The following is a 20,975-nucleotide window of genomic DNA, read 5'->3' as shown; positions in this document are numbered from 1 at the left end:
CCCCATTACAGCAGAAACAAAAAAATTAAAGACCAAACGCAATGCTGCATTACGTTCCGCCAGGAAACGCCCGGGTGATGTTCATGCATTCGCTGTCTACAAGCAAGCTCAGAAAGCATTGAGAATATCAGTTATCAGGGACAAACACACAGCTGGTGACCAGTTCACGTTGAAACTAGTCCATGTCAGCAAAAACTCCAATCCCAAACCCTTTTGGACACTGGTGAATAGGAGGACACTGGGCGCAACCGGCCAATGCAGCACCATCATAAGTGAACTTGAATGGGCCCTTTTTCTAACAGAGCACTTTCAAGATCAAAATAAAGAAAGGGATCAATTGAACATCTCCTCACCATGGAACACAAAGAGAAATGGCACATTAATCATAAATGATATACCCAATGACTTTACCTCACTTATAAATAAAGAGGAAATGACGTTCCAGTAAGACCCTTTACTTTCAAACTTCTGGTTTTCTTATGAAGGCATGAGACAAAATATTACTCGCCGTATTACCAATGCCCGCTCGGATGGGGCCCCGGGCCCTAATGGGCTCCCGCAGGCGCTGTTTAAAGCTGATCCTACGCTTTGGTCTGAACATCTGGCCCCACTATTTTTGCATTGCCGACACACCTACGATATACCAGATTCATGGAAAAGAGCAATAATTCACCCAATTTTTAAAGGAGGCAGAAGAGCTGATCCTAAAAACTACAGGATGATAGCACTCCTAGACGTAGGCTCCAAGTATTTCGCCAGCCTCTTGTTGGAAGATCTGTCGTCCTGGGCGCTAAAAACTCAGCGGCTGCCATTTAATCAGACCGGCCTCGTGGCCAAATCGGGCACTACTAGCAACCTACTGGCCCTATCCATACTTATGGAGAAAGCAGCATCCTTAAAAATGCCATTGCACTGCTGCTTAGTTGACTTTAAAGCGGCCTTCGACCGGGTGCCTAGGGATCTTTTATGGCACAAATTACAAAAATGGGGAATCCCGAGTGTCCTGTTAAAATTAATAATCCAACTTCATTCAAACACCTGGATTCGCATCAAATTGGGCGACGGGTTACACGTCTCAAGAAAAATACCGACTCTCTGTGGAGTCAAACAAGGGTGTGTGTCGGCCCCTCTTTTGCTTAATCTCTTTATCTCTGACTTATCCCATCTATTGGACAAGGTCAACTCTCATCCCGTCTCACTTGGTAGATCCCGAATTAGCAACTTGCTTTATGCAGACGATCTTGTCTTATTCAGCCACACAAGGGTCGGTTTACAAAGACTTCTTGACCAGCTGCTTTCCTTTACATCAAGTAATGCTCTGGAATTAAATCTCTCAAAAACGAAAGCTATCACCTTCGGCAATCGGAAGCCGCAAACCGGTGGGTGGTTTTTTGATGGCAAAAAAATTGAAACTGACATCATATAAATATCTGGGTATTCACATGGATTCCAAGGGCTCTTTTGTAAAACAGAAAGAAGCAGTCAAAGCAAAAGAATTGTCCCTTGAAGCAGCAATGATGAAAGTTTCGGCGCAGTTATTTGGCCCAAGCTTATCCCCCCTCCTGACAGTTATGAAGGCAAAGGTTACAAACTATTTAACCTACGGCAAAGATATAATGTTGGGGAGCGACTCGTCAATGCTGAATAAAACAACAACCAGAATTTACAAACAAGTCTGGCACCTTCCGAAATCGGCTTCCCCGGCTTCTCAGATCAGGCTCGAGCTCGGCCTTCTGAATCATGAGGGCGTTGGTGCAGGTGCATTCATCAAGTTGTGCCACAGACTGCGTAATTCAAGGGAAGGAAGCCTGGAGACCAAGTTGTAGCAAGAAATATCAGCAGGTCACCCCAGTCAAAAACATCAATGTTTCCTTGACCACTCTTTGAAATTGCTCGATGCCAAGGATTATTGGGGAACCAATCCACCCCAGCAGGCACTTAAATTGTTCATTAAAAGAAGTGTTCGCCTCAGGTCTTTCCATCAGGACAGGGCACAATTGTCTAAACGAAAACATGCCTGGTCGATAATCACTGAGCTCAAACTCAGATCAGAGGCCCCATATCTTTCAAGCACCTATGCAGCTGTTTGGAAGAAAAGATTTATGGCCCTGAGGATGGGCGGATGGCCATTTTTAAAACACTTGCCTGCATGGCGTCGTTCAAATGAGGACACTAATTGTAGGGGCCGTGGTCATTACACGGAATCAATTGAGCATGTGGTGTGTGTTTGCCCAGCATTTCTCAAGGATAGAAGGCGGTTGTTGCGAGGTGAATGGATCAAGCACGGCGTTGGATCATGCCGACAAGCCATCAATTCAGCAATGAACACCAACAACACAATGCTAAATGTTACGTATGCAACATTTGTTTTCCAAATTGCAAAGAAACTTAACTCCGTAGGTTTGCAGGAACCATCGCCACAATCTTCAGTTTCATGACTGGTCTGGAACCACCCACCCCCCCCCCCCCCCCCCCGTCCCCTATTTAATTCCAAGACTCTTACTGGTGGAGCCCTTGTATGTTTTACTGAAAGTCGGGGCGGGATTTACACTCACCAATAATGTCATTACGTTTTTAGACATATTTTTAGCTGCTTCTTGTGTGAAAATAATAATAACAATAATTATTCATACATACTATTGCATTTTGTTAAAAAAATTAAATTTTTTGTTGCATTAAGATGAAACGTATTTTTCTTTGTTTTTAAATTGTCATGATTTTAAGTAATCGAACAATATACAATAATCACCTCCCATGGCCCGCCCCTCCATGCACAAACTGGCTCAGAGCCGTCAAACGAAAAATAAATTGATGCTAGCTAAGCAGTGGGGCGACTCTCCTCCGCCATTGCCAAGGAGCTGCCACTGCAGGCTCCCTGTGCTCCGGCCAGGCTAGGTTAGTGGTGGAGATCGGTGTCCCGGTCGGGCCCTGCCTTGGCATCGCAGTACCGGCTAGCCACTCCTGACGGATCTTTTGGCAGCCCTATTACCTGGACCCTCCTCCAGTGCAGCTGGAGCGCCAAAATGCAGCTGTCAGGTCACACATGATGCCGGATGTTGGAAGGGTGACCGGTAGCAGATATGCTGCCATCTTGGCCACCTCGGCCATGATGCCCCTGGTGTCATTTATTCATTGTTTTTCTGTTTCTAAATAGGTAGTTTTGGAGCGCCTCTGGTTGAAATGCTAGGGCGTATCGTGCATGTTTACATTCTGCTATAGAAAACAATTTTGTGTGAAATGGCTGCAATCTTTCTGCTTTACAATTTTACATTTGTGGAATAATGGCGCCAATTGTTTCCTATTTTGTGTATTACAATCAAACCAGACATATTTGCTCTGGCAAATGCTTGTTTTAGATTGCTACCAAGAATAACTGTGCTGCACTTGCATACGCTGAAGTTACTCTTATAAAAATGCTTATCTGCCTGTGCTAAACACACGCATCCGAATTGAAATACCTAGGATTGACAAAGTGGTTGGTATATAGTCTGACATGTCAGAAAATTGTTATTTTAAGAATAAAATAGTTTTGTTTGTTTCTTTTACGCTAAAGAACTTTCCGCAAGACAACCAAAAGGTTCGGTTATCAGCAAGTGGCTTTCTTTGTGCATTTGAGATACCAGTTCCAGGCTCTCCTACTTCTGCTTCTAGCCCTGTGCAAACAGGTAAAACACTAAATGTGTTTTCTTCCTTTTCTGAATAGGATGTAGATTGAAGAGACATTAGCACTTATAATTTAAAACGTTAATGTTTATCACTCACGTTTTCTTTATGGTGTGTTTTATAGTGGAAAACTTTTGTCACTGTGGTTCTCCCAGTAGATTGCATGCACCATGACTTTCTGCTTGAGCATAAATAAAAGTTGATGATTTGTAGATAGTTATTTCCATACTTCTGCAAAAACAATGATGTGACATGTGGAATGCTTGAGTTAATCTCAGCAACTGGTAACTAATCTGAGCCTCATTCCAGTGTATCCTTTTTGTGTCCACTATGCAACTACAGACTGCAACAAAGCATTACAAGTAATCCCAACAAGGCCAAAACTTATCTGGGGTTGCTTTTGTTCTCCTTTAGAGGGGACATAGCCTGGCAGTTAATTGCGGACTGTTTCCTTTGGAGCAGGACTAAGTCCGATTTCAGTAAAGGTTGGTCCTCATCTATAATTGTATTGTAATTGCATTTATGAAGCTCTTACTACCCCCGATGAGGCGTCAAAGTGCTTTTTCAACGAGTAGCATGGTGTAATGGAAAAATGAGAAACAATGATAAACTGGAATGGGACCGAAAATAATTATCAGCAGCTGAGGTAACTACAAGCATTTCACCTATTACGTTTTTTTGCAGTTGGCACCGTTGTTGCTAGTCGCCAGTTTGAATTGTTATATGTATATGGAGTCTAAATTTGAAACCAAAAGTAGCATCAGTAAAATGTATTAGGGCTGGAACTTGTTAATGTTCCTTCCTATTGGAGATAGCATTTGTACAAACCATAATGTTCTTGAATATCAAAGATTCATCTGATCTTTTTCCTAGCATATTTGCTATCCAAACCAATGGAATACAGTTATTAGGCAGAACATTTCTTAATTTAATTTTTTTTTTGTAAGTCTTCGGTAGTCTGTATCCAACCTTCTCAGTGGACTTCAGCTTTGTATATCGTCTTCATTCAAGGCACAGGAGCCACAAATATATTGGGCTTTCAGGTTCTTCTTTACTTTTTCCCCAACAGACGATGATTGTGTGTTGTATTGTTTAATGAAAGCACAACACATTTACATTACTAAAATAATAGAATCTAAACATAAACAATTTGACAATATTTGGAGCCTACGAGTATATTTTCTTTAATGAACTGTAAATTAAAAGGAGATACTATAAATGTAATTTAAAATGTTCAACTAATTTTTGTAAAGTTCACACAGGCCCATGTATCCATTGATAGTCGTTTTGGTACTTTTCAGTAGTTTTCATCAATAATATGGGCAGTTCTTTGCTGTTTAGCAAGGTAACAATTTGTTAGGTTTGGCCCTGTGTATAACAGAATAGAATTAATGACTTGTCTGATTACTTTTCCCCAGAAAATTCAGCTTTTTTCTTTTTTTCCCCCCTAATGATAAATAATGAAATAGTCAGCAAACAAGAACATGTAACGGCTGAATGCATATTTAACATCAATAGATATACACAGAAAGTCTCTGCTTCTAGTACATAGTGAGACCTGAAGAGCTAAGTACCATTGGCAGTTAATGCAGCCAACATCTAGTTTTGTGCAGGGTACAAGTGGAATTTGACAAGACAGACGCTGTCATTCGCTTGTTCAGACATGGGTTTGCTTGCTGGCCAGATGTGAACTGGAAATGGTGGTGTGCATGTACTCAATTTGTATTTACTATATCATGCTAAGGCGATATATTGATTTGAATTGTTGGCACTGTAGTGCTAAATAGTCTTCTGCATCCACATTTCTTCCGTGCTCATTGGCTGACCTAAAAAGAGACTCATTGATAGATGGCCATGGATAGTTAGTGTTGAGTGAGTACAAGGTTTATGAAAATGCCTCAGTTACATTTTGAGAGCATAAGATGGGCTGACGTTCTCTCACACACATCCAGAAGGTACCACATTATCAGATGAATTAACAATGATATTTGTTACAGTAATATTTTCAGACTTTGTTTTATTGAAAGTATGTTAGTATATTTGTGTTTGAAACTGTATGCAAGTAATGGTGAACCCAAATGTGTGTTATAAAATAAAAAAATCAAGCAAAGTAGCCAAAGAAAGCTTTGTGTCAATCACCCTTTATCTTTAAAATACTTATAAAGTCTCATCTATCAAGTGATTGTTTTTTATTTGCTTAAATTCACAGATACCTGCATCGTGCCATCTTCTAATGGCATTCAACATAATTCCACTAATGGTGATGTGTGTAGACCTACTCTCATACCCAATGGAATGCCAAACACTGTAGTGCCATGTGGAACAGAGAGGAGTCTCCCCAATGGAGTCCTATACAGTCATGTTTCAGTCCACCCGGAAAGTCCTTTTATAGGATACATAATCGCTGTTCATAGAAAAATGGTAAGTGTGCACGTGGTATTGCGACGGGAGCAAGAGGTTTTTATTTCACTGTACCATCGAGTTCTGTAGTAACAGCAAAGTTTGTTGTAATGCTTAGCAAGGTATCTGATATCTTAGTATGTTCTTTCTTGTACAGTTGCCTTTGTGAATATTTGCAAGACGTTGAAGACAGCGGAGTAATTTTAACTGGCAAGCACTATTTGAGTTTTTAATAGGGCTTTTAAGGCTTATGGATTAATTTGAGTCTAACCTTTTAGCAGCCCATTGGCTATATGTATGCACCCTTTTAAATTGACTTCTGAGCCATAGAGGCACGATAGGGTTATGTTACGTGTGTAATTCCCATGGGATCTCTCAACAATGCTTCAGTGAGTACTAATAGCCCTGGTGCCGAAAAAGGGGTACAAGACCCATGGCCGTTTCTCAGGTTGTATTGACTACATTACGTAGCCCTTTGTCTTATTTGATAATTTTTTTTACATTGTTTGAAACTTGTGGCACAAGTTTGGATATGTCAATACACAAAACCCATTCTGCTTTCTTAGCCACTGTATAATTTTGAATAATTTTGTAACATCTGGTTAACCATGTTTTGTTTCGTCATGATTACTTTTGTCAAATTATTAAATATTGTCTAATAACAGATTAGTTAATGTTTCAAACTACATTATTCACTGTACTAAACCAAATTTGTCTATTAAGTGCTTAATCTGAAGCGGTCTGTGGGTCCCACTAGCAGTCAGTTTAGGTCACTTGTACTCTTTCTGGTGCGTTAGTGTTCTGTAACAGTGCAATACTGGTGTGTCCCTGTTTTAATCGTAACAGGTTGTCTCCCATTGCACATTGACACGGTACGCACGTGTTTGTGTACATGTGTTTGTTTGGCACAGTGGGTATGTGTGTGCACAAGCACGCACGTACGCGTGTGTCTGAGAATGCTAGTGCATGTGAGTATGAAGAGTTTTGTGGTGGGGGTATTTAAAAAACAAACTTGAAAAGGGCCCCATCTTTTGAGTCCTTGATTTGACAAGAAAATACTATGATTTCTTTTTCTCAACAATATGTGCAAGAACTTCTCCAGGTAATCCAACTCAGTGATGTATTGACTGGTACGTTTTATATGTGGTCATTTCCTTATTTATACAAGATGTATTTTATAATTATTTTAAAATTCGTATGTTAAGATAATATTGCCCCAATTCTCTGGGAATTGTGCCTTTTAAGATCAGAGGTGAGCTGTTTTGCATGTTTTTTTTGGCTTTTAGGTTCATGTGATGTTGCTTTTGAACATCGCATGATATTAGTCACCGACAATATAGTTTTATTTGCCAGATTGCTGAGGGTGAAAGAAATCTTTCATTCAAAAAATACTTTCCTCCTTCATCCTATGTTGTGCATGCCAAGAACCTAGAGCACTCCAAGTTTCAACCTGAAACTGCTGTTATGGAATTCGCTAAGATTTATTAGGTCTTACTTATATCATTAATATATATCTAATGGTTTTAAGACCATTATTGAAATATATTGACTATGTAATCCAATGATCCTTACTCAATCTTTTCACATTGCTTTTGATGCAGTAGCATATTCATGAGAAATCCTGTGGAATGCTTCATGTGAGGACTAATGTCCTCAATTACAATTTAACCTGCTTATGGCGAGATCCTTTCAAACTCAAAAAGATGACTCACAAAAACAGATCACAGGCATTAAATTGCATCATATGTTAGGAGGCCTCTGTAGTTAGCTCACCAATAACAGTTTATTCTCTGCAGTAGTTCTTGATAATATGTTGCCACCTCCTCAATGTCCATATCTTTATTTCTAATTAGATGCGGACCGAACTGTATTTCTTATCGGCTCAGAAAAATCGTCCCAGCCTTTTTGGAATGCCTTTGATTGTCCCTTGCACTGTAAGTACCCAGAAGAAGGATTTGTATGATGCTGTGTGGATCCAGGTCTCCCGGCTAGCTAGCCCTCTTCCTCCCCAAGAAGCAAGTAACCATGCCCAGGACTGGTGAGTATCCTGCTCTTGTGGTACCCATATTTTGTTTTCTCGTGATCTTGTCCTACATTTATGTGTCATCATTCTTGCAGTGCTGAAGGCAGTAATGAATATAACTAACTGCTAGAAAATATGGGCTCACTGGATTCTTAAATTAGGAGAGTTGGTTTCTCATCATAAATTCCTTAACATACATGACTCTTCAACTTGCCTGATTTGTTCAGTGATTCATTCTATCCATCCATTTGATTCATTCTTTGGCTTCTTGCCATGCTAAAGATGTACCATGAATTTGAGCTGGCTTATATTCCAGCAATAAATTAACTTTCTTTCCTGGGGGTCTTAGAATGAATCAGATTGACACTGCTTTTTGTAAGGTACCAGCAGATGCACTAACCATAATTTAAGGCTGTGCATGTATGTAATTTAAAGGTGCAATATATTTAGCGCTAGTTTGAAATGGCTGTAGCATTTTGAGAGAATTTTTTAAATGGGACGACTCTAATGTCTAGGCCCAACATCAGTAATTGGCATTATTTATTTTAGCATCAAGGCTGACCTTTTCAGGCAGCATTCAGCATTTGTAGAAGAGTAGCCAAGAAAGTCGCATCATGCGTTTGGTGCAGTATTGTTGCTTAAAGTTAGTTTTAAAACACGTCATAGAACCTTATCTCATTTAGGATACTTTATACACTGCAAATAATATTAGTAAAATAAATAGGTATTTTCAGAATACCTGGCCGACCTGTGAAATGAATAGTGTGTTCCTTATTTTCATTCATATCAAACCATTGTCTGGTAAGAATATTAGCACAACATTGACATAATATAGCATTGGATAATTTTAATGATTGAAAATCTAGAAATATTCTACTGAAATTTGGACCATGCTAATGTCTCTTTGCGGTGTTGGTCCTGTGTTTCAGTGATGACAGCATGGGATACCAGTATCCATTTACCTTACGCGTTGTGCAGAAGGACGGCAATTCTTGTGCTTGGTGTCCATGGTACAGGTAAGTTTCTTTTCAATAGATACACATTGAATGTGTTTTTACCTTGTACCTCATGTATGTTTTGGTTTCCTTCCCTTGAGTAGAAAATTTAAAAGGCATACATCACCAATATCTTCTCAGAGATTTAGCTTTGTGTAGTTTGTGAACTGGGAATAGCTTACAAATTTTAGTTATCGGAATCTCAGTTTATATAGTGGTCTTCAAAGAAGTAAATCTGTTTGATTTTTTTTTAATACGCCTGTTGCAAAAATGAATAAAGATTAATGGTCATTGAGTCCCTCCTCTGTCATGTTGTAGCCTTTACAAATTCATGAACGTCCTCTCATTTTAACATCCTCTGTGTAAACATTGCCAGTTCACTAAGAAATCCCAATGATCGAGTGCCATTTGAAAATGCTAGGTCACATTAGTTAAACCACTTTTGCTAGGAGTAAAGCCCCTGCTCTTAATAGGTGATTTGCAATGTTAATGTTGTAAATTGTGACACCCACACACAAACGGACACCCTCTAATTTGTTAATCTAAGACCGTCTGTAGCGACAAAAATGAAGCAAAAAGTTGATCTGCACCTACATCTGATTTAATTCCAGAGAAGCATTTAGCATTTTAAGATTTTCAAAGGTAACTTAGTTTACCAACTCCAGTCACATACCTCCATGGCCTAGGATTATTTAATATGATGATCTGCCTTTTCATCATTCTTATTTCTTTGAAGGATCCGCCCCTAAGTTAAACTATTTAACATATCTTGTCAGTTCTGCATAATGCTTGTAATGTGAAAAATTGCCTGCCCTCCTACATGGCTTCCTCATGAATTTTAAACACTTAGTTACTAGCTACATGCCTATAATGGGAACATTAATTGCATAGTCCACCACTTTACGGGCTTTGCATCTTGCTAAACAGTCATTCGCCTGTCCAATTCACAACTGACCTAGGTCATTTCCTATGTTGCTTAGGCTTTTTACCAACCTGTCTGCACTTTCAGATGGCTATTATTGTTTTGAGTGGTTTCTTTTAAGCATAAATAACACCCTATTCAAACCTTATTAATTTTATTCAACACCTGTACCATTATTTGTAGAAAAATGGGGTACATTAACTTTCTCTGGGTACGTCTGTCCCCAGGTTCCTCACCTTTAGAATTATCGCCAGGCGCCACACTGGAAATATGTCAATTTCCATAGCATTACTCATGCGTGTCGCACATCTCTGCATTGGTGTTGATCTGACCCAGATGTGATGGAGCAGGGGTGCATATATTCCACATCAGTTCCTTTCTTTCCGGACCTTCTTGTGCGGATCCGGACTGCTATTCTAATTTTCATTAATTTAAAAAAAAAAGCATTTTGCCAGGGAACAATGTCCCCACCTAAAACTGCAAGGTTCAAGCCAGTTGTCAGTGACTGACCCACATGAGGGTCACCTTTGGTGTCTGGGCTTAGGGCACAACTCCAATTCGTGTGAAGAGTGTACCCTCATGCACCCGAATTCGATCTAGGATCATGAAGCTAAACTGTTTGTCGACAGACATCGGAAGAAATCACAGACCTTGCATAAGGCCTGATCCCACTCCAGATCGAGAGCATGCATCTGCTCCCACAGTTAAGGACAATTCCGGACAGATCTTCTTCGTAGTTGAAATTGTAAAGTAAGTAGAAGTCTTCGTGGAAGAGGGAGCACAAGAGAGCAAAGTGGTACTTTACCCCATCCCGCAAGTATCTATCAAAAGAAGAGTCACAAGGGCATGAGGTGCCAGTTGGTCTCGCTGCAAATCCTTTCCTGAAAAATGCTCCCGAGTTTCCTGAGCCATTGACGATGACACAGTAGATCAAGGCCTATAAGGAGGACATGCTGCATATTTTAGCACTCATCCTGCTCCCTCTGGGGGGGCCTTTTGCCCCCAAGGATACGCAGAGGCCTTTTGGCGGGTTACCACTGGAAGACCAGTCGGCTGTCCATGCCTCTCCATCCCGCATGGGGTTCCACAGTGACTTTGGTGCCGACTTTTATTATGTATCCGACATCGGCTCCAGAGGGTGTTTTTGTACCGACCCCCAAATTGCATCCATCTTGACAACAATTGAAGTCATGCTCATAATCTACTGCAGTGCACCCAGTTCCTATACACCCTGCTTCAGACACCAATACAGCATAGCCACAGAGCCGTCCTCAGAGGCTCCATTATTATTTTGATTCTGAGTTGGACAAAGTTTACCTCCTGAAAAGATGACCGTGTTTGTGATATGGATGATTTTTCCCTTCATGATGATGAATACTGTTTCTGGATGTGCAAGAGGTCAGAGGGCTTGATACTACCCCCTCCCCCCAATACGGCATTGTTGATCTATTAAGTTTCCAACAGAAGAAAGTGCTTCATGTGCTTCATTTCCATTGAGGTTGTTGGTGAACCGGCTGTGCCTGTCCCCTTCACCTGCACAGCTCTCGTCCCAGTCCTTTTGTAGCCGGTATTAGGGATCTAGCAGGCCAAGGGCACCATTCTTCTTAGTCCACCTCTCCTGTGGCAAAAACCTCCAAGCCACTTTAGTTTGCCCTTAGCGGCGCACACCTATCTGGTGGGAAGCAGGATCTGACATTTTCCCAGGATGATACGAGTTTTCACGTACCTCGACGACTTGGTATTCAAGGCAGGTTTGTCACAGTCAGTCTGGTCCACCTCCAGACATCAGCAAACCTCATGACATTGTTGGGGTTCCCGATCATTTCGCCAAAGTTGCATGATACTCTTGACAGGGACTTTCTTTCAAAGCTGCTGTCTTGAATATGATGGTGTTTAGGGCTTTTCTCCTTCATAGCGAGTCCAGGACATTCAGCTGATGATCCTGATGTTTCAACCTCAATCCTGGGTGAGAGCAGTTCGGAGGCATGTAAACTTTACAGTGGAATCTGACCTCTGAGTGAGAAGGAAACTGATAGATTCTTTCCAGGTTTGGAGGAGACTGCACAAGATCATCAGTGGTGCCTGCTCATCTGCAATTAGTCCAACAACAGACCTGCCTACTTATTCCACTCAGAGCTGATGGTGGTGACAAGGCCATCTGGGTAATTTTGAGTACAAGGTCCAGATCGTTCTGTGGGGGGGGAGGACAATCGTCTAGTGCTGAAGGCCTCCCTGTTGTCCATCAAGGGGAGGCTAATGCAGGGTCTCATGGGCAACACCACTGCCACATGATACTGCAACAAGCAGGGTGGAGCGGGGTCCAGCATCCTGGGCCAAAGCGCACGGCCCCTGTGGAGTTGGCTGTGTCATCAGGGTACTTCTCTGATTGTGAACCCACCAGCAGGATCTTTAAACATTGGGTTGGCTGAACTCAGCTGACGTCAACGACTGGATCACAAATGGAGGCTGACAATGGGGATCATTTTCACCATTGAGAACATGCAGTGTTCAAAGTTCTGTGAGTTGAGATTCCAAAGAAAGTTCCGTCTTTGAGACTTTTACCTTCTAGAAAGAAGCATGAGATTTCTGTACGCTTTCTGCCTCTGCCTTTTCTGCCTCGAGTTCTGAAGAAGATCAGGAACAACTGAGCCCAAATCATTGTAGTGGCTTTAGATTGGGCTGGGAGAATCTGCTACCTGAAACTTTTGGCATGAACATTGGTCCTCTGATCAGCGTACTGCTTCGGGAGAATCTTCTGGCGCAGCAGAGTAGGGTTTTGCACAGAACTTAAGCAAGCTACACTTCCATGTGTGGAGATCTAGTTGACTATATTCACTTGAGATTGTGGATGTCATCCTTGCTGCCATTCATCCATCTACAAAGTCTATCTGTGCCTGGCATACTGGCAGTGTTGTGGCCTGGTGTGGAGTCCCAAACACAGACCCCCTTACAAGCTAACCTGTTGGATGTTTTATTTTCAGTCTGTCTTTGATCTAGCAAGGTATTGCAGTTGGGCACTATTAAAGGGAATTTGTTAGCCTTTTCAGCTTTTTTGCGTTTGCCAGACCAACTGTCCATACTCAGATCACCTGTCATGATGTGGTTTAGTAAAGGTTTAAAAAGTATTCCCTCCCAAACAGTTTACAATGCCATAGTGGGAACATAACTTGGTCCTGACATTACTTATGTGTGCTCGCTTTGAGCTGATGTACAGCTGCTTGTTGTTTCTTCTGATTGTCTTCCTCATTGCAATCACTTCAGACCGTTGCATGAGTTAACTCCAGGCACGGTTGCTGCAACTGCCCTAGTCCTCCATTTTTCCAGACAAACTAGTGCTGGGGACCTGGACAGCCTTCTTGTTGAAAGTCGTGACTCCTTTTCACGTTGGACAGTCTTTCACTCTTCCAGTGTTTTTTGCCCTGCTTCACCCCCAAAAGAGGAGAGAAGCCTTCATCAACTGGATCCCAAGAGAGTTTATGCTTTTACATTGGTAGCATCAAAGACCAATAGGTAAATTATCCTTTTTTTGATGGGATTTTTGGGGCAAAGAAAGCCAAGGCAGTGCAAAAAAGGACTCTGTCAAGGTGAATAGTTGTTTGCATTAAGATCTGCTATGCATTGGCTAAATGTGGCCTCTGGAAGGTCTAAGAGTCCTCCAGTGCTTAGGCTATCACTGCATTGCTGTGCAGAGTTCCTGGCCTGGACATCAGTTAGGCTTTATTGTGGGCTAAGTGCACATGTTAAGAAAGTATTACTGCCTTGACAACCAGGTCCGACGGGCAGAAAATGTTTTCCGTTTGGTACAGCAAGACATTTTGGTCTGAGCACACTCCACAGACCCTTCTCCTTGGGGAGGTACTGCTTTGTTATCTATTTGAAAGGTGAGGAATCTGTGGTCAGTAATATATACCAGATAAACAAGTTACTTACCCTCTGACACTTCCTGTTGGCTACTCAGTATCTAACTGCATTTTCTTCTCCCCCCCCCCCACCACCATCCCCCTGTTCTGTTGAGTCGTCTCTTTTTAACATCTAAAAAGATCCCAATGTGGAGATCTGTTCACTGGTACTGATTGTTGTGTTGTGCTCCATGTATGAGGGTGCTCAAAGATTTAAGCAAGAAATGGATGCTGGTGTACAGGGGTGGTGCTTATATGCAGCTCCACTCCATCACTTTGGAGGTGGAATGAAACCAAAGCATAGATGCCTGGTACGCCTACTGGCACGCAGATGCATTGCTGTGAAAATTTCAAAATTCAGTCTGCCGCCTGGGAATATTCTAAAGGTGAGGAATCCGCGGTTAGAGTATACACCAGAAAGAGCATTACCATAGGTTAGTTACTTGTTCTTTTCAACCAACATTAATGTTTCACTTGGTATTTTGTCTGCTTTTGATTTAGATTTTGCAGAGGCTGTAAAATTGATTGCACTGAGGACCGGGCTTCTATTGGAAATGCCTGCATTGCGGTTGATTGGGATCCCACAGCTCTGCATCTTCGCTATCAGACATCTCAAGAACGGGTAAAATCAATACTGATTCTGTATGGGTACTGAATTTTAATTGGATTTTAATAATTATTTTTGTTGGAACCCCATGAAATGCATTGCATAATGTAGTGGAAGAAAGACTATATTGAGATGTGTATCAAAGAAATATGTTTTTGGACAATTTAGATTGCAGAGAATGTTTTTTATTATAAAAAAGGTTTATTATAAAAATGAGTTGTTTATCATGAAAGATTCCTTATCAAATAAAAATTACCAGGAAAAGTAAGTTAATACTTAGTCTAGAATAACGCCAGTTTCACTTGAGTATTTAACCTCTGTCTATTGCGCTAAGTTCAAGTTATAATTTTTGTTCAAGTTATTACAAAAAAATTCAGATACCTGCCAACTACAATTACAGTCAGTCATACCCAATGCATTATGTATATGTTTAGTTTGTGTACAGTTAATATATCTCACATGGCGAGGACACCAGCCATACAATTCAGGTGATACTTTCCTTTCCAGTTCCCTTTCAGGAACTGTAATTTTTCTAGTTTTCCTTGTACATTAATCTGCAGTGTATTAATATTTTTAACAATGCTTATCATCTCAAAGGCCCATAGTGTGCTGGTCAGGTATCTCACTATACATCAAGTCATTCAACCAGTCTCGTACTTTGAGTGCATAATCACTTACCCCATTTGAACACTACATGCCTCTTTGTGAGTACTAATGAGTATGGTGTAGGTTTACACACCACTACTTGAATCTCTGTCACTTATCTCAACAACTATATATGAACAATGGTTCCTAGGGAATCATTCAGACTAAAAAAAACTTGCAGGTTAATCTTTGATATTTTGTGTTATAGTCGTATCCATTGCCTGTTTACATCTGTACTGCAGCAGCCAATGCTGTATATCAAATTAACACCAAGTAGCCTAAGAGGACCAGATAACGAAAACATAATTTTGCAAATGTTTTGAGCATCTAGGTGTATATACTACATACATAAGTACAATAATAGTGCTTATGGTTCGTGCAACATGAAAAAACTGCTTCAGTGAATACGTATAAAAAGTGTAAAAAAAGTTGACCGCAAACTAAATGTAAAATCGTTTGGAATGAGTCGTATTCCACAGGTCATACAGACTCCGCAAGTTGTATGCAAAAAATCATTTTCTGTTGATTGTCAATGTTTCTACCCTAATTGGCAAAAAACCCAGGGTTTCTCCAGAACAGGGCACGCCAGACTTTTTAAAGGTCAGTTCTGTAGTGTCAGTGCTTGGTCTGAATGTTTCAGACATGAAAGGAAGGTAATACAATGGTCAGTTCAAAACAGCAGGTAAAGTTGAGCTGCCCATTTATGAAAGCTGCTGTATTTATTGTAGCCTACTCAATTATTATTGTGGGGGAGTCAATGCCCAACAGAGCTGGCAGTTCAAGTGAAGTATTCTGTGTGTTTCTGCATTAAACTCATGGACAGCTGACTTGTGGACCAGGCCTGTAGTAGTCTGATGTGCACTCTATTTGCCAGCACAACAGTACTTCCTAAAACTGTGTTCCTCCAGCAATGCTATATTCTCATGCCTACCTATGTAAACATTTTAAACATTTTGTAAAGCATTTTACCACTAGCAGCTTTCGTTATATTTCAATGTGTATGATCCTTATGCATAGAAATAGTATATATACCAGTTAATGAAGTTATCAATAGTATACAACATACAAGTCTGCAATCAACCCCCCCTCCATCTCGACCTCCACCCACACTGACCGCTAAACCTCTAGTATAACATTCCCATCCACAACTACATTTACAGAAACAGCTGGGGTTAATTTCCACACACACGAAACAGCTGTTCCAAAATAGTACCCTGTAGCTCTAGGCTCGGAAACTATCCAGGCCAGATGGTGATCAGACTTGTATTACAGGCTTGTCAAAATTATTTGATATTTAATGTACAATTGACCGTAATCCTACCACATACTCCACAATTCAAAGTTTGTAGTGTCAGGTTCATTGTTATTATTATACATCTTTTGTTGCCCAGATAACATCCTTATCACTTAATAATATTGTAAGTAGTCGTTGAGTTGGGCTTTGCCTGCTCTTTGTTCATCTTGCGAGGGCGTCAAGGCATGGACTTTTCTCTTATGTAAAATGTTGTTGCCTGTACTGGGCCTGAACAAATATGAACCTTCCCTTGCTGCATTATTTTCAACTTTGTAGGGTGTTATATTGTATAGTCTATCTTATCTTATCTTTTTTCTTTTCAGCATTCTAACCCTTCTAGGCCTCTTGAACTACTAATGTCAAGTTGGGAAAAATGGCAGATTTAGAACCACCACACTCCACGCTAACCTTTTCCCTGGCTTGTCTCAGAACAGGGTCTTGAGCTCTGTAATTTCATCATCATCCTCATCAAACAACTTTATTCGGTCTTTGAATAAAAACCATAAATGGGCAGACGAAATACATTACAATAATCAATAAGGCAGCATAAAAATAAAATAGCAAAATTATATAAACATTGACTGTTCATAAAAAAAGTTTACCAATTTCATTTCAAGACATTTTAAGTTGGTTACCATTTCAATTTAGTTAAAATCTGACTGTAAAAACAAAGATCCTATGGCACAAAGTGTTGGATAAAATTGAAAAAAGTTCAGAACCTACAAGTTATCAAAAAACACATCTGGGTTTGCTATGTAAACCATAGGTATGAAACATAAAATAAACTAGCAGCCCATCCCGACCTTGTCCGGGAGCATTTAGGCTTCCCCTACCCCCGCCTGCCCCGACATTGCCCAGCAGCCCGTGCCCCCGCCCGCCCCGCCAGCAGCCCGTGCCTCTGCCCCGTCCCCCGCCTGCCCCGACCCCGATCATTGTTTTAGTAATTTCCCGTCCCCTGCCTGGCCCGACATTGTCCCTGGAGCCTTACCTGAGCCGCAGGTCCTCATTTCACCGCTCCTCGCGCCTCAGCCGCCGGTCCTCATTTCTCCGCTCCGCCGCTCTGCTCCTCACCGCCTGTCCGCCGCCGCTCCTCCCCCGCGCCATGTCCGCCTCTCCGCTGCTCCTACCGCCGCTGGCCTCACGTCACCGCTCCTCCCCCGCGCCATGTCCGCAAAGATAATTTTACCAAGTAATTGCTAGGAGCTGGTCAACAATACTGATCCATGTATACCACCAGAAAAATAACCCAACCAAACCCCCCACCCCATCCACCCCCCCTGTCCATAAATCAAAAGAGAAAAACAGGGAAGAAGTAGCGAAAAAGTTTAGCGGGTGTTGGCCTTCCGCAAGCGTGTGGGCCTACTCTGCTCAGGGATTGGAGTATCGGCCAAGCGCAGAAGTCGCAAATATCGGGGACAGCTCAATTCCCGAAACTCCCCTGTGAGCAAAGTCAAAAAAGGCCGCCACAGCTCAGGAAATTCCTCTCCTCTGCCTGCTAGCACGAGAGATAACTTCTCCATGCCGAGCACCATCCACAACCGGTGTAACCAACCTGTGTGAGGGGGGGCCTGTGGGGGTCTCCAGTGCGCTAAGATGTTTTGTGTGGCCGCCCCTAGAGCGATGGCAATGAGGCGACCATACCAGCGGAGCAGCGTTAGGGGTAAGGCGGCGATCAGAGTGTCCAGACCCTATAGCCATTGGAGCAGCACCCCAACGTTCTGTTCATGAAGCCCACCAACCAGGCTTCACAAGTCATTGCACTTGTAGCAGACCGCTGTAGGCACACTTAGCCTATTCATACAAAAATCTCACTTTTTTGTAAAAATTACATAATTTTTTGTAGAAGAAGACATGAGTAGGGAAGGGAGTTTGTGCCCCTGTCCTGAAGAAGGAGCTTGTCTCCGAAACATGTCGACAACACAGCACACCAGAGATCCTGTTCATTAACACAACAGATTTGATCTCGCCCTGCACTTGTTTTTTAATAGTACCAGCCAGAGTTCAGAATAAAGAATTTTTTCACTCTAGCGCCAGGTACTTTTTAATTTCCTTCACCACATTCCCTACTCACCTTAAACACATACCCCACACACTGTTACACCACACATAGCCAACTTGAAAGTGCTCCCGCGTATCCGTAGGTCGCAGCACGCCGCATCCCGATGAAGCATGACACCAAGGGGCCTTTTGGTGTGTGAGGGGTATTTTATCAAACACTGAGTGCTTCAATATCCATTGAACACTCTCCTTTTCCCCCATCTTGATGTTGGATTTCCTTTGTTTATTTAAATATCATAGTGGAGCACAAATCCAACGAACAGCTCTACCTCCCTTCTTGGTTTAAGTTATAATGAGGCGACCCCGCCATGATTTCAGAGGGTACATCAAGGAGTTGGGCAGCCCTAGAAGTATATATGCTGGGAAACGCGGGAGCTGGATGTCCAAATGGGAGTCAATGTCATCAAGGGTTGTATTCCAATAGGTGTGAAGCCGATCATAGCTCCAAAGTAGGTGTTCTAGTGTGCCTAGTTCCCCACACCTTCTCCAGCAGCAGTCATTAATGCGGGAGTCGAATTGGTGGAGGCGCTCTGGTGTATGGTACCAATAGGTGGCTATTTTAGTCAATGTTTCGGTGAGTCCTGCATGGTAGGCTGAGTGTCGGGCCCTGTAATATATGCCACGCCATTCTTTGTGTGAGAGCTCTCCCCAGCTCGCGTTCCCACCCGAGCCTGCCGGCATTGTAAGTGTGGGTATTCGCAACAAGGAGGTGTTGGTATAGGTCAGAAATTAATTTTTTATCAGAAGAGCGCGTGACCAGCCACTTCTCGTAAGAGGTGAGGTGGCGTTGTGCTCCGGGCCGAACCTGCGGGGGAAGAGCCCAGTGTCGCACCTGTAGATAGGGTAGCCTATCCCCTTTCGGAATGCCATATTCATCCCTCATTTGTTGGAACGAGAGAATACCATCTAAATTAAAAAGGTGCCCTAAGGATATGCAAGGGGAACGCTGACAGGCTGCGAACGCTTTAGGGTCCAAACCCAGGGTGAAATCAGTGTTAGTAAACAGTGGGGTCAAGTGAGAGGGAAAGGACGTCAACTCGTGCTTGGTGGCGACCCGGTCCCAAGCCTCCATGACGGTGCTGGTGATATGGAATGCATAGAGATTAGGTGGCCGTTAGTGCTTCGGGAGGAAGGGGATCCCTTGTAAAGGCATGCAGGCAACTGCCTGGTCTTGAAAGAGCCAGTGTTTACTAGACTCCAATTGGTGCCACTCCACCAGGCTACGGAGCTGAGCCGCGTAGAAGTAAAGTTGCAGGTCAGGCACCCCGACCCCACCATGCTCAGGCGGGAGAACAGCAATCGTCTGCTTGAAACGTGGTTTTCGGCCCTGCCAAATGAAACAAGCCAATTCAGACTGCGTCTGCTGAATTCAGCCTGCCGGAGGGCATAGGGGGAGGGTCTGAAACAGATACAGTATCTGGGTGAGAAGTGACATTTTGGTGGCCGCGATCCTCCCCAGCCAGGATAGGGAGTGGTGCTTCCATCTCCGTAGTTCCCCACGGAGTTGTGTGCGAAGCTTGGCGTAATTCGCCTCAACTGTGGCTGGGATGGTGGGGCCCAGAAGGACACCCAGATAGGGACCGTGGTGGTAGACCACTGCACGGGATGCTCCTCCTGAATGGAGGCGAGGGTCGAATCCAACCGGGAGATATTTAGGGCAATCGATTTATCTGCATTGATCTTAAACCCGGAGGCCTATGCGAAACTGTGCAGCTCAATAAAAAGAGCTCGAAGAGATTGGACAGGGTCGGTGAGGGAAAGTAAAATATCGTCGGCGTATAGACTAATCTTATGAACATCCCCCCCGAATTTAATTCCCGCAATAAGAGCGTGATGCCGAATCCTCTGAGCTAACGGCTCCATGTAAAGAGCGAATAAGAATTAAAAAGATCCCGCAGCAGGGGGGGCCACCTGATTGCAACAAGTTTTATAAAAGGCTGCCGAGTACCCGTCCGGACCGGGGGATTTCCCCATTTTAAGCACTGCCTGTGTGGGATTCAAGGAGGGAAGGGTTGCGCCCTCCAGGTATACCTGACTAGAACGTGGGTCAAGCGAGTCACCGGCATAAAGGGACTCGTAGAACGCTCGGAAAGCCTCTTCTATGGCCACGTCGTCCGACACCAGGTCGCCCCGGACAGTGCGAATGGCCTGTAGCCCTGGTCTCTGGTGTTGCTCACGCAGCTTATTCGCTAAAAGGCGACCGCATCTATCCCCTCCGGAAAAGTAGGCATGACGGAGGCAAAGAGCCGCGTATTCTGGCTTGTCCTGGTCTAGAGCGGCCAACAGTTTCCGCTCTATGCACAGTTGGTGCCAAGCCCGAGTCGCCCCGGTGCGCTGGTGCATTTATTCGGTTACCCGTTGCGAGATCTCCGCCCGTTTCAGCGCTCGTTCTTTAATATTAGCAGCAGAGATGGAGATAAATTCTCCCCGCAGGACGGCCTTAAGGGCGGACCACTGCGTTGCCAGCGA

The 20,975-nt window shown here is 42.8% G+C and overlaps 1 protein-coding gene across 3 annotated transcripts in view; it reads left to right on the top strand.

The window, feature by feature from the left end:
- USP32 (ubiquitin specific peptidase 32) overlaps positions 1-20,975 on the top strand; it is a 1,745,589-nt gene that overhangs the window by 1,278,346 nt on the left and 446,268 nt on the right. For all 3 annotated transcript variants that reach the window (XM_078679804.1, XM_078679802.1, XM_078679803.1), the window contains exons 25-29: positions 3,554-3,665; positions 5,873-6,084; positions 7,917-8,101; positions 9,016-9,102; positions 14,404-14,524. In XM_078679804.1, coding sequence (XP_078535930.1) covers positions 3,554-3,665; positions 5,873-6,084; positions 7,917-8,101; positions 9,016-9,102; positions 14,404-14,524 — 717 coding nt within the window. The remainder of the gene's footprint in view (positions 1-3,553; positions 3,666-5,872; positions 6,085-7,916; positions 8,102-9,015; positions 9,103-14,403; positions 14,525-20,975) is intronic.

The sequence above is a fragment of the Lissotriton helveticus genome, chromosome 3_1 (genome assembly GCF_964261635.1).
Source record: "Lissotriton helveticus chromosome 3_1, aLisHel1.1, whole genome shotgun sequence".
Lineage (NCBI taxonomy): Eukaryota > Metazoa > Chordata > Amphibia > Caudata > Salamandridae > Lissotriton > Lissotriton helveticus.
The sequence above is the reverse complement of the archived record's forward strand: the minus strand, read 5'-3'. Positions and strand labels throughout refer to the sequence as shown.